Consider the following 14,119-nt stretch of genomic DNA (forward strand, 5'->3'; position numbering starts at 1 on the left):
TTCCTTCATGTTCAAATCCATGACGCAGGTGAAGTGGGGACTGTAGAAATGGTGACCTCATCCCAGACAGGTACAGGACCCCTACCTGGGGAAGATGCTATGCTGATAATTCCAACAGAATCAGTCTTGTTTCAGACGTAGCTCTCCCTTTAACTGGCATTTCAGCAGACTGAAAACAGTCTGCTTCCTCAGTGAGATAACCACCAGGAATTTGGCCTTTACCAAACGGTGCTGTGTTTCATGTAAGGAAAGTTTTGAGACAAAAAGATTTATTTAAATGAGCCCTTTTCTGCAGACTTAGTTACCAGAGATAAACATCAGGGTATTGTGTAGCGTGTCTGACCTCATTCTAATGATTTCATTTGCATGCGATCTATGGATTTTTTCTACCAAACTGGGGATATTAAGATTTCAGGATTTTTTTTCCTCAGTTATATCCTCAAGGGTTTCTTGTGTTCTTTATGCAGGTTCATTCAAGCTTGGAAGACACCTCCCTCAAGCCATTAGCTGGTATTCTTTGGAACTTTCTCCATGCATAAGATTTTAAAGCCACTACCAATAGTTATATTTCTTAGAGGAAGGCCTTCTCCCTACTGTAAATCCCAAATCGTCAAGTGACTGACAGGTAAACATGAGCATAAAATGTTTATCTGTCACACAGTGTCACCAAGCAAATGCAAGGCAGAGTCACGGAGCCCTGGTGGCCCACTACGTGGGCTGTTCCCTAAACTAATCTGCCTGAGACAAACCGGCAAGAGTTTGGGCCTTGACATGAAACAGGCCCATGTTCAAATACAGCTCTGCCACTTAATCGCTAAGGAAGCTCAGCAGTTACTTATCCTCTCAGAGTCTATCTGTGTCTTGTGTGGCATGGAGAGAACGAGACCAACCTCGCAGGGTCATTGTCGGTAATAAGATAATAGTTATTAAAGCTCCTAGCATTAGGGAGGAACTAAAAAAAAAAAAAAAAGGCCACTATTATCATGATTTAGTAATCAGATGAGCTACGGGAAGTCGAGGGTATTTGGTTGCTTATCTCTAGATTGCCTATTCCACTATGCCACATGAAATCAGTTTGAAATTTATACCACCTTTGGCCTTTGCAGAGTCATATGAAGGAAGGAGAAGTCTCTTCTGACCTGGGGGCCTTTTTCACAGCTTTTTGGGCTAGACATCTTGAATACCCATTCTCTCTGGCCTGCCTGAACATGGCAAGGAGGGAAAAGAGCCACCATCCCAATCCAGTCACCCACTCTAGCATCGTCTACCACCCCTAGATCCATATAGCCTCCTGCTACGGAAATTACCGGGGCCCAAAGCCATAGGCAATATGGTAGCACACATACCATAGATAGGAAAACCTCCCAAGAACTCGAAGTTATTAGCCAATTTTCTTATTTAGTTAATTGCATCATTTTGCAGGTCAGGAAACTAATACTCAAAGATTATCCTGCCCAAGGTTGAACCACGGAGTTAAAAATATCAACATTCAAACTCATCAATTCACAGCTCTCTATCCTCTGAGGGTCCCCTTCTGCCCACTTGACGCAAATAGGTCTAAGAACATCCTCTTTGACAAAAGGCCAAATGATGGATGCCTCTGCTGCAGGGGAGGCTACAAGCCCAGGGGCTCTGGAGTCAGAAACATAGGATACAGGTAGGTTCCCCTCATTAGGGTGGGCCACCTGGTCAAGGACACAATGATGTTTATAAAAGAAATTTATCGGGGCACCTGGGTGGCTCAGTCAGTTGAGCATATGACTTTGGCTCAGGTCATCTCACAGTTTGTGAGTTCGAATCCCACATCAGGCTCGCTGAAGTCAGTGCAGAGCCTGCTTCGGATCCTCTGTCCCCCTCTCTCTGTGCTCTTCCCCTGCTCACGCTCTTTCTCTCAAAATAAACAAAACATACAAAAAAAAATTTATCTCCTCACCCAGCTCCTTGATTAGTCCAAGACTCACTTCTTCCTAGAGTTCTCCCTAAGAGATGAAGTCCTAAGACCTTGCTCACTCAGAAAGTCGCCTGGTTTGCCAGCAGACCCTGGTCTAAGGCATTCATGGTCACCAAAGATGATAAAAGCTATGTTAGTCTGCTAACTGGGTAGCAACCGCACCCAAAGGCTTCATCCTGGATGAATTATCCATCCTTTCCCTGAAGGAAGGTCAAAGGGATCTAGAAGGGGAGCCCCACACTGTTCTTGTAAGGTGATGGATATCATGGTTCTGTGATGTGTTTGATCCCGGCTCCTAGATGTACCACCTCGTGTTGGAAGAAGCCGCTGTAGCTGGCTGGGCTCTACCGACAACCTGGACCACTTTGCTGAAGTTACTTCTGATGCCGTATCAAAAACCTACAGCCATCATTCCTCTGACATCTGGCAACTGACTGGGTCTGCCACATCTTCCACCAGGAATCCGTGGACCATCCTGTAGAGACCACACCTGAGCCCAGGTCCCTGCTGTGGCTATCACCAAGTGTTCTTATGTGAGCAGAATTAAAGTGGACTAAACCGGGTAGGGGGCGGAACGGAAGTATTCACAGCAAGGCACAGCTAGCTCTAGGCGGCACCTCTGTATCACTCTATTGAACGTAAATCCAAATCATCACAATATGTCCTGTGCGTTTCTAAATCCACCCTCTGTACTCCAAACCAAAAAAACTAAGCTCTCCGATAACTCTGGAATGGCATTCTGTTAGATGTTGCACAAAGGCAGTACTCTGAGTCAGAAATATTAGCCTGTTTCACAATTTTTGAGACAATTTAGCGCTGAGTCATTTTCTTTTTTCTTTTTAAATTTTTTAAAATGTTTATTTTTGAGAGATTGCAAGCGGGGGTGAGGCAGAGAGAGAGGGAGACACAGAATCTGAAGCAGGCTCCAGGCTCCGAGCTGTCAGCACAGAGCCCCAACGTGGGGCTCGAACCCATGAGCCATGAGATCATGACCTGAGCCGAAGTCGGCCACTTAACTGGCTGAGTCACCCAGGCGCTCTTCCTTTGTAATTATTAAATTGTGCATGCCTGTTGACCTTTTCTTTGTATATATGTTACATCTCAAAAGAAAAAAAGGAAATTTGTTTTTAAATAAAAGTATTACAGAGTACCTGAAGGTGTTCGATTATGCTTGAGGGTCTAAGTGAAGCAGAAGTAGAGACAAGGAGCCTCTGGGTCAAGCCACCTGTCAGAGAATCTCTATTGTGGTTCTCAGAGACGTGTGGCTGGGCAGAGGTCGGAGGGCTCACTGCAGTGGCTCAGAGGTAACAGTGCATGACAGGCTAAAGCTAGCACTTACCGTGTTAATTCAAGAGCAATCCGGCCACCCTCTTGGGTCTTAAGAATAACTTCATGATAGGCTGAAATCAATCAATGATGACCATTCCCAGGGACTCACTCAAAGCCATGAGAACAGCAAGTATAAAAGACGTAGGACTGGTAACCTAAAAACATGAAGTTAGAGGGGCAGAACTGTGTTTTTTTTTTAAGGACATCTCCTATCACTCAGAAGCTTGAGGAGGTGGGAGTAGAGTGACAGCACTCTAAGGGTGGCGTTCAAACTTAAGATTCCAATTCACCAGGTCTGGGAGATGGGGCAAAAACCAGTACTTTAAACACAAGTCCAAAGGGAATTTTGTTGATCTTCCAATTTTCCCAATTGGGAACCAATAAGTAATGACACCAAGATTACTTCCCCAATAAGGCCAGGGCCCCGAGGTCTGGTTTTCTGCCACGCTTACCTTTGGTTGGAAAAGAATTGGTACCACGTGCCCCTCGCCTCCAAACTTTTTGAGAGGCAGTATTTTTGTCTGCTATGCCAGCACACTTCGGGGAGAGTGGGGAGGGGGAGAGGAGGCGTGGAAATAAGCGTGATTGTATACAAACCAGAAGGCTATACACATCACTTAACAGTGGTTACCGCTGGATGGCAGGTGAATTATTTCTCTCGTGCTTTTTATTTGCAAATTTTCTATGCTGAGTTTCTTACATAGTAAAACAACAAATTCATGTTTAAAAGACTGATGAAAACAGACACCCTCTGCTCTTGCCACACTGGTTTCTTGTTCAGGAGGTGGGCGCAAGCACCTGTCAGGCACCATGGCCCCGCCCGGCACCAGGGACAGCGGTCAGGGAAGGACGGAGGCGCGAGAAGAGCTGGGACAGGCCAGGGCTCTGTGCGCACGTTCTACCTGGCGCTGGGAGCTTCTGAATTACTGGGAAAATGCAAAAACATTTCCAAATCTTTCTTTTCCTTCCCCACCTCCGGTTTGAGCCCTGAGTCGCCACTTAAAGAAGAGTCACTCGCTACATAACCCTTTTCGATATTTATTTCCTGTACAAAATATTTACAGTCTCACTACAGCTGCCTGGCCCCTTTGCCTGGCCTGACGAACCTGCAGCAGGGCTTGGTCTCTAGAAAACACGCTGATGCTCTCCCTGCTGTTCACTTGCTGCTTGGCTTCCTTCAAAGACACTAAAAGGCCAGTCGTTCAGCCCGCCTCCCCCAAGTACCTGGGCCACAAGGGCATAAACAAAAGAACCGGCCAAAAGAAGAAACACGAAAGTAAAAATTGCCCGAGAAGTAACACATATTCCTCCTTCTCTCTGACATGTACCTTTTTCTCCCATATTGAGTAGTACCAGAGCAAGATTAGAAAAAAAGAGAAAAGGAAAAGGCCAAACAGAGCAAAGATACTTCTGAACAGACTTGGGAGAGGGAGTACACTGGAAGAGTAGAAAACCACAACAGTATCAAAGGGTTTTGTTACACAAAGACCCTGGGGCCGAGGCCCACCACAGGCACGCAAGCGGCCGCAGCCAGCCGCGGTGGCACCCAGGATGCTCTGAAAAGTGCTATGACTGGAGCTTAAAATGCCAGATCTAGCCAAGAAAATCAAATCGAGCTCCAGCAGCAGTCTCTGGAGGGCCACGGAGGGGAGAATGCAGAGTCCAGAAGAGGATCAACTGCCAAGGACAGCAGAACCAGCCCACGTACCCCCAGCTGGAAGCCCCTCTCCGGGCCCGAGGGGCAACGTCGCCTTGTCCGGGGTGATGACGAAACTCGCCTGCATGTGTCCCATGGGAAGACACTGGGGCGAGCAGCAGCACCTTGTCCTGGTCCCTGAGGAGAGCAGTGACCGTGTGGCATGGAGGACCCTGTGGGTGTCGAGGCCCTGACGCTGGATCCCAGACCCCAAGAATGAGTGAGGTCAGCACCCATGCCAAGGACAAATGACGACTGCGAAGGAGTGAGGTCAGGCAGCAGCGGGAGCAGCTCGGGAGGGCTTGTTCCTTGTGATCCCTGGGAACGGGAGGGCTCAGACATGCTTCCGGGAGGCCAGGGCATTGCCATAAGTCCTGCCTCATCTCTGGCCTCTGTACTTGCTGGTTTTGGCAGTAAGGATGGCTTGTAATATTCTCAGAGTTGAATGCCCCGGTGAGAAGGGTAGCTTGCAGCAAAGCCTTCTTAAACACAGAAATTGGGAGAGTTGATGAGAGTTTGAGTCTTGAAGATGTGTGTATTCAAACTGTAATGAGAAAGGATGGTGTGATCTTCCAAGAGACAGCTGCAGGTTCTCTTCAGTCATCGTGTAACCGAACCTACTAGATCGTCCTCCCTCCACTGGGACTCCTGCTGGCAACTGACAGAGTGAAGTCACTGAGCAGCTGGGTGTTTGTTGTCTGACACAGCTCTTCTATGTATGTTCCTTGTGCCCTGACCCCAAGGACCTGTGACTGAGCCACAGGTCCCTTTTCCCTTGCCTCAGTGCTGCCAGAGAAAACCAAGCAAAGAGAGAACCAGGCATCGTTAGCATGCTATTCTTACTGTCTCAATCGCTTGCTACAAGATTTTCTTCCGTAGAAAGCTAAAGAATCCCTAGCTCTTAGCAGACTGAATAAGTTGAAGGTAAGTGGCCAGGCCCAGCCACACCTCAGTGTAAAGAACAAACTCAGGGACAAACGTCAGTAGTCTTCAAGCCAGCCATGTGCCTAGATGTGTCCCGGGCCCTAAGGGAAAATCATATTCGGCACTGGAAGCTATAGCCCAGCTATCTTTCACATTCTTGGGTCTGTTTTTCTCACTGGCTCAAACTCAAAAAAAAAAGCGTAGAGAGTTCTTTATGGATTAATGATCATTTCCAGAAATGCCTTCAGGGAAAAAGCTCCTTTTCCAGTTCTGACACCACACAAAAAAAATCCTTTTGTGCTATCAGTCCCCATTAGAGGTAGTCCAGTGCCATGGCCTGAGCCTGCCATTGTGGAGAGGGACAAAAATGAAGACTGCTCATGTGGGCCCCTTCCTCGCGGTGCTTCTCCCGGCTCCTGGTGAGAAGAGGCAATCACCATGCCCACAAGAGGGACTCACATCACCTCAGGTCAAGTAGTGAGGGCTGCAGAGGGGATCTCTCAGGGACACCAGCAGAGGAGGCTGAGCAAGGAGGAGGCCAGCCTTCTAAGAAAGCCGAGCCCTTTGTGTAATCTTCCTCAGCTAGTGAAACAGCTCCTGCCACCGAGATCTTCTAAGAACCAAATGAAGTTACGGCAGCACGGTCCTCCTCTCGTGACTGAGTGAGCAGCTCACATGACACACCGTGCCCAAGCGGCCCGTGGGAGAGATGTGTAGGGAGCAGCAAGGGAAGGATCCAGCTCACAGATGACCAAATACTCCAGCTACTGGGGAGCATGCAGCAGCTTCTGGCCGATGGTTCCGTGTACGTTACGTGGATGTCTGGGTCAGTGTTATCACGCTGTTACCTGCACCCAGGTGCTCCGGAAAGCACAGGGCCAGGTGGATGGCAGGAGGGCGGTCAGAGCATGCCAAAGCCCTCGCAGCCCTCACTGATGGCCAGCTGCAGCATCCTGTGCACCTCTTCGTACGAGTCATACGTGGGGAGGCACAGCTGGTTAAAACTGGAAGGGCAAGGGGAGAAGGGATTAACTCACACTGCCAGAAGCACTGGCAGGGGCTGGGACGACCCTCCCCCGTGAGCGTGCACTGGACGGTCTGGTACGCACCACGTGTGTGCAGTCGGGAGCGTGCTGTGGGTCGGAGCAGCAATAATCTGGAATGAGGGACAGAGGGCAGCGAAACCTCCGGGTGGTAGCTGAGAGGAGCCTGTTGTGAACTGTAGCAGCCGAGCCAACTCCTCCTGGGTCAGACTGGAAACCACAGTCCAGAACCATCTCATGACCTGCCAGAGAGAGAGAGCACAAGGTGGGGTCACACTCAAGTGTGCAGCCTAGGATCTGACCCTGGGGAGAGAAGAGGATACTCTGAAGTGGGCGACAAGGGTAGCAATGGTTACAGTCGACAACCTCTTTACGAATTTCTGTTGTCACACGGTCAGCAGGGTGGTCGTTGATTGCCTGGTTCTATTCCTTTGCATTTCTCACGTACGACTCCTGTGGCAGGCAGCACAACAGCGCCGAGGGACCAGGGCTCCCTTCTGCCTGGACAACCACCTGTCTCTCCCTCATGTGTCATTTTTTCCCAGTCGATACGTCTGGATACTTCTGACTCCTGGATACTTCTCTTCTGAAAGCTTTTCCTTGTAACAGGGCACAAATCCAATGAAAGGAAGTTTAGCCCACCTACCTTTTCTCTGAAATGCCATGAGCCGCCAACGACCACTGCGTGGGCTTTGAAGTCAGACACACTGATGTCCCCAGTCCCACACATCAGCAGCTGGAGAAGATAGTCAGGTGTTACCAGGACAATCAGGGGACAAAGATGCAACATAAGGTCAAAATTGCCTGTGTTAACATGCAAAATATGGAATAAAGAAAACACCAGGAAAAAGACCATAAGGTGAGATCATAATGCCAGAACTCTGCTTTAGGAAAATTAATTATAACAGGCCAATGGTTCCTAACCAGCGTGGTAAAAATCACACAGCTTTTTAAAAAAATATGTAGATGCCCAAAGCCTTACCCCAGACCTACGGAATCAAAATCTCCAGGAATGGGTTAGGAACTTGTGTATTTTGAAAAAGTTTCCCGTTACTGATGTGCACCCCTAATTAAGAACTACTGGGTGATCAGTCGATTCAACATCTGACTCTTGATTTTGGCTTAGGTCATGATCCCAGGGTCGTGGGATCGAGCCCTGTGTCGGGCTCGGCACTGGGTTCATAGTCTGCTTAAGATTCTCTCTCTCCCTCTGCCCTACTCGCACAAGCTCTCTCTCTCTAAAAAAATAAAATAAAAAGGCATACAGAATAAGAACTGCTTTCTTGTTTAAAACAAAACAAAACAAAACAAAAAACTGCTGCAGACTATTTTGAATTGAAACAAAGGACAAAAAAAGAACCAAGTATTTACTGAGTCTGCTTTGGAGAGAGCCTAGGAACACCAGGAAGAAAAGGCAGGCCCGTTCCCTCTGATGAAAAGTCCCAGCTCCTATGAATATTTCAGATGGCCTTTTCTGTTTCCCTTCTTTTGTGGATTGGGATCCATCCTTCTTTTGTGGACTGAACTTTTACTACCTTCCCTTTAGCCCGGCCTCTACTTGATCAGATAAATTAAAAAGTATACCAAAAAAAATGAGAACATTAATGACTTCAGAGGCCTAAACATCTTGTTGATATCCTAACATCCTTGTTAGGCCTAAACATCCTTGTTGAGCCTGATTTGGTTCAGGCTCCAGCATGTGACTTAGCAGACTGTGAGTACTTACTCAATAGTTATAAAAAATGATACATCTTGGGCGCCTGGGTGGCTCAGTCCGTTAAGCGTCCAACTTCAGCCCAGGTCATGATCTCGCGGTTCGTCAGTCCGAGCCGCGCGTCAGCCTGTATGCTGACAGCTCAGAACCTGGAGACTGCTTTGGATTCTGTATCTCCCTCTCTCTCTGCCCCTCCCCAGTCTGCACTGTCTCTCTCTGTCTCTGTCTCTCTCTCAAAAATCAATACATGTTTAAAAAAAAAAAAAAAAGATACATCCTAATCAAGAGACCAGAAAAGCCCAAATTAAACCTGAGGAGCCTTGCCTCCTTCAAGAAGAACCTGCTAAGCTAATGAGTGAGAGAAGAGTGCCGAGTAACTGAAAGAGACTGTGTCCTTCCTTCCTACTCACTTTTAAACGTTGTTACAAATGCCATGCCTCACGGTAAAACAAAATACACCAGTAGCTAGCTATTCCTCAGCCCCCAAAATAAACAGCACTAGATGATAGTCTATGGGAAACTTTAGGCTGAGAGATGGAGCGTTCATTTTGTTTGAATTTCATGTATGAAGGTACAAATGTGATGAAAATTGCACCCGGCTTTAATTCTTGTTCTTGAAGCCAATTCAGTTAATAAGAATAAACACTCTATAAGACCACGTGAAACTGCTTTTTTGTTTTCTCATTTTTGAAGAATTTCCTCCTTACAGGCAACAGTTTGCAAAAACACACTCTTCATAAAAGCTGTGTGAAGTGGGAACTGATAAGTTGCCTTGTATGTATCATCTGTGAGCAGCAAGTAAGTAACCAACTGATTTTATTTTTTGCCCACAAGTTCTATTTTGATAATTACAGAATGGCATTCACCATCTTATAGCATTTTTCGGTTGTTACAGGATCTGAATAAGAATATATTAACTATATAGCGTTGTGACCCCAAGCTTTGAAATATGTCACATCTTTTGGTTTGTCTCCTTCCCTGGGACATAGCTCCATGATGGCAGGGGCTTTGTCCTATTCACTGCTAGTTCTCTAATGCTTCAAATGTCCAAAGGATGTTTGTGTAAGTCTCTCATACAGGAGACAATAGTCTCTGTACAAAATATTCTATTATTCCCTAAAATCAACTTTAAATGTCATGGGATTTACAAGGACTGCACAAAATACCAATGTTCTTTACTATTCAACCAGTTATCAATAATATTTGATGAATAAATGGCTATTAATTATTACTCTTCAAGGGTAATTAGCTACAGTTTCTAATTTTCACATTCTAATGTTCTGAAAGCTGGTGAAAGGGTAAATGCATGGGAGGGTCACAAAAGGGAAACCAACTCTAGAACAAAGGACTTCCCCACCTCATCTCATAAGAGAAGACACAACAAGCTGGTTCCTGCGTACACACTCAAATACCCAGTCAAGAATGGGGGTCTGCAATTGCAAGCACTTACTTCAAGCTCGTTTTCATCAAAAATGGCCAAAAGGTTCTCAGGGACCAACTCATTCAGACCTGAAACAAAGTAGCCAAGTTAAAGCCAGACCCACTTTGTGGATACGGGGATTTTTATCTCAAGACCAAGAACAGACAGGCTCTCACCTTTTAAGAAGTGTTCCACCTCCTCTTTCACTTGACTGGCCAGTCGATATTGGGCCAGTAGATTTAAATAGAAGATTTTATTCGCATTAGTGACTGGGGTTTGAGCTCCACCTGTCATGAGCTCTACCACCTGAAAGAAGAGGCAAAAGAGACGGGGGAGGCTGTGGCTGGGAGTTGACGACACTCAGCCGCTACGTCCCATAAACAGCATTATCGAACTCCATCACAGCAATGAGCGTCTGCTGCACCCTCAACCTCGTAACACACCTGGTTTCATATACTTACTAAGCTTCAGCGGTCCTACCACAGCACATTCTACTAGCTACTACGGTATCGGAGTGAGTCTTCTCTGACCTGGTCAACTAGTGGGGACGGAACAGGAAGATATTACGGTTCCTTGTCAGCAAGAGCCTCATGTCTCTATGATCCCAAATTAAGCCCCTACTGACCTTTGGGACACTGCCGTCCCCCCAAAGCTACTTATGCAGTGACACTTCATTATCACTAAGTTCTTTTTCTACTGGAAAGGATGAGTGGGTAGGATATATGGGTACATGTGTCTTTCGCTCCATTAAATGGGCCAAGATCATCAACCGTGGGATGCAATGTCCTGATATGGTTGCCACTAGCCTCACGTGCTTACATTAATGACAATGAAATAAAGTGAAAAATTCAGTTATTTGGTGGATAACAAGCCACATGCTGGGTGTCCAAAAGACAGCCCAGATAAAGAACATTTCCATCATTGCGGAAAGCTCCATTTGACAGCCCTGCTGTAGAGCAGGCTGGGAACCACGGGACCCAAGTTCGGTTCTCTTTCTCACCTTATCCAATTGACCTGATTTATTATATTTCTCTTCTGCAAAGACCAGCTCCATCTCACTCATGTCATTGTTGAGGATGAAGCAAACTTTAGATTTGTAGAATTCTGGGTCATCTGTTTCAAAGTACTGAGAAGACAGAAAGACAACAGAACATGGCTACTCGTACCCAGAAAGGCAATTTGTAACTGCTTGGAACCACTTACCCCTCCCCCGTTAAGAACAATGAGCGCAGAGTGGAGGAATTCCAGAATTAATGGCCAGGAGCCTTGGTAAAAACACATACCTAAGACATTACCTTATAATGCATACGTAGGCCTATGATCTGGGCCAAAAAAGAGCGGGTGAATCGAGCTCGGACCAATTGCTTGTAGGCTCCTCCTAGAGAGGACTCATAGAGACACTTGCCCACCAACCGCCCTGCAAACTCATACACCTTCAAGCGTAGATGAGCAGGGCGATTAGGATTGGGATGTACCTGTGAAAGAAAGAGATTAAAAGGCTCTGGGGCACTTGAGTGGCTCAGTTAGTTAAGCTTCTGACCCTGACTCAGGTCATGATCTCACAGTTCATGAGTTCCGGCCCCACATCAGGCTCGCTGCTGCTGTCCACCCAGAGCCACTTCAGATCCTCTGTCCCCCACCCCCACCCTCTGCCCCTCCTGAGTTTATGCGCTTGCTCTCTCTCTCTCCCTCCCTCTCAAAAATAAATATTAAAAAAATAAATAGATAAAGGCTCTGGGCCATTTTTCTTCAAGCCTGGTTCTGGAAAGACCCTCCCCAACAACTCTATCCCAAGGAAGCAAGAATTTCAGTGTTAGAATCAAAGAGTTGTCTAAATGCCATTAGTTGTTTGGTAGCTAACATGAGTAATTTAGACTGACTGGAAGATAGAGGGCAAAGATGGATTTACAGTAAATAGAAGAACCTTACATTAAGTCTGTGGTCCCTGGCTGAGTATGGAAGTTAACCAATGGATGATGGGAGGTCTTTTCCCTAAACCTGAAATTCTTTCAAACGAAGTCTACTTCTCTACTGTTTATACCTCTGCCTAGTCAAAGATCTAGTTCAAAAGTCAATGGCCTTAGGTATATTTTGAGAAAAGTGGCTTAATCATTATAATAGCAATTAGCAGAATGGCCATTGCACTAAAATACTTTTTAGTCAAATACTCATCGTCTGCATTTTCTCTTATTTTGCACATGAAATAATAAAGGCAAAGAGGAGGGAAGCAATCTAATTGGTTCATACTGTAAGTATCGAAATTAAGAACAAGACACAGGTTGTCAGATTTCCAGGACAGTTGCATGATCTCAAACCCTTGTTGGAGTTATGTATTGTGATGCAACTGACATTTTCCGCCCGCCCACAGGGAAGTCGCAAACTCACTAATGCTTGGTTGTTGTCACTGAATCGGGTGAAGAGCTGATTGGTGGTATCAAATAATGCTTTGCAGATTAGCTCGAACCATTCCCGGCGAGGCCCTCCCCAGTCCAGAGCTGAAAGGTATAATAAAAATAAAAAGGGACTCTGGCCTACCACCTCTTGTTGCTTGTGTTCCTCTATTCATCATTCGACACTCTCCACCTTCCTTCCATTCCACTACGTGTTTCCCCATTCCAACCCACATATACTGCGGGCTTTTTTTTTTTGGAAATCCCATCCCTTTCTGTAGGATTAAAGGACTCAAGGTATTTTGTTCACTAAGCTAATGCCCCCTAGTATGGAAACATGGGAGATCAGAGATCCCAGGAAATGGACTTTTCTCTTGTTCTGCAAAGGTTACTACCTTCCCTTCTGGTCCCAACTCTTAGCGCTTGCCTCCAAGTGCCTCTGTCTGTGCTCTACAGGCTCCACCAAGCTACCTGGCCAGTAAACACCACATCTTCTGTTTCAATTTATGACTTCTTTTTCCTTTAGGAAAATAAGCTTGGGCAGGGGCAGGGGTAGGGGGGATATTTTTGTTCTTTGTGGAAAGCAGGTAAGGAGGAGAGGAGGAGTGGGGAAGAGAGTTAAAGAAAATGAATATGAGGGGCACCTGGGTGGCTCGGTCGGTTAAGTGTCCAACTCTTGATCTGGGTCATGATCGCACGGCTCGTGGGATGGAGCCCCGCATGGGGCTCTACTTGGGATTCTCTACTCCCTTCTCTCTGCCACCCCCCATCTCTCCCTCTCTCTCTCAAAATAAATAAACTTAAAAAGGAAAAGAATATGAAATTTTAAAACTGACCTTCTTCATCTTGGAAAACCACTTCAAAGTTCTTGCTCCAATCTGAGATGGAGAAATTCCGAGTAGCTTTCAGAGACTGAAAAGCAGTGAAGGGAAGGAAACTGTCAGAAGACTGGCTGGCATCTCTTGGGTGTTCAACACAAAAACACAAGAACAATGCCATTGTCCCTGTAACCATTAGTACTTGGAGGAGATACAGTACTCAGATATAAGCTTTAATCATGCCATCTTATTATTTAAAATGCACAGATCTCCGGAAGAAACTTAAGATTTTAAAAAACAACCTAATTCATCTTTATACCATTGCTTTGTTGGGAAGTTTTGAAGCTTTTTTTTTTTTTAATGCTCATTTTAATTAGAAAACTCTTACGTGAAGAAATAAAAAGGACTCAAATTAGTAAGCTGTCAGCAAGAGAACCAAGGAGTCCTGGTTTTCAAGTACAGTGTTCACTAGAAATCTTTATCCACAAGCTATGTTCAGACAGGGAGCCATGCCACACAGGGAATGTGGCTGAGAAAAGGGGTTTCCAGTCACACCTACCAGAGCCAAACATCACAAACACTTTCTGGACAGGGACCAAGCCTTCTCATTCTTGAGGAATGCAAGAATTATGCCAGTGTCTGTGCAGTGGAGACAGACACACATCAGGTGTTCCTTTTCCATCAGACCAGAGTGACAACAAAAGTCATTTCCTTTTAATCCAACAAGAGCTCTTCTATTCCAGGGATTCAAGAATAAGAACTTTCTTCTGTCAACCACTACTTCTACCTTCCCCACACACAAGTTCCAGGAGATGGTTCAGGAATGAGTTCAGT

At 46.0% G+C, this 14,119-nt stretch overlaps 1 protein-coding gene across 5 annotated transcripts in view; it reads right to left on the reverse strand.

Annotated features, from left to right (window-relative positions):
- Positions 1-3,929: 3,929 nt before the first annotated feature.
- The window catches only part of AREL1 (apoptosis resistant E3 ubiquitin protein ligase 1), a 49,806-nt gene continuing 39,616 nt past the window's right edge, over positions 3,930-14,119 (reverse strand). For all 5 annotated transcript variants that reach the window (XM_043556628.1, XM_043556633.1, XM_043556629.1 and 2 more), the window contains 9 exons: positions 13,304-13,379; positions 12,463-12,572; positions 11,373-11,552; positions 11,078-11,203; positions 10,254-10,383; positions 10,108-10,166; positions 7,590-7,679; positions 7,010-7,185; positions 3,930-6,904 (listed from right to left, as the gene is read on the reverse strand). In XM_043556628.1, the coding sequence (XP_043412563.1) occupies positions 6,802-6,904; positions 7,010-7,185; positions 7,590-7,679; positions 10,108-10,166; positions 10,254-10,383; positions 11,078-11,203; positions 11,373-11,552; positions 12,463-12,572; positions 13,304-13,379 (1,050 nt within the window). In that variant the 3' untranslated portion in view covers positions 3,930-6,801. The remainder of the gene's footprint in view (positions 6,905-7,009; positions 7,186-7,589; positions 7,680-10,107; positions 10,167-10,253; positions 10,384-11,077; positions 11,204-11,372; positions 11,553-12,462; positions 12,573-13,303; positions 13,380-14,119) is intronic.

Source organism: Prionailurus bengalensis, chromosome B3, assembly GCF_016509475.1.
Source record: "Prionailurus bengalensis isolate Pbe53 chromosome B3, Fcat_Pben_1.1_paternal_pri, whole genome shotgun sequence".
Taxonomy (NCBI): Eukaryota; Metazoa; Chordata; class Mammalia; order Carnivora; family Felidae; genus Prionailurus; species Prionailurus bengalensis.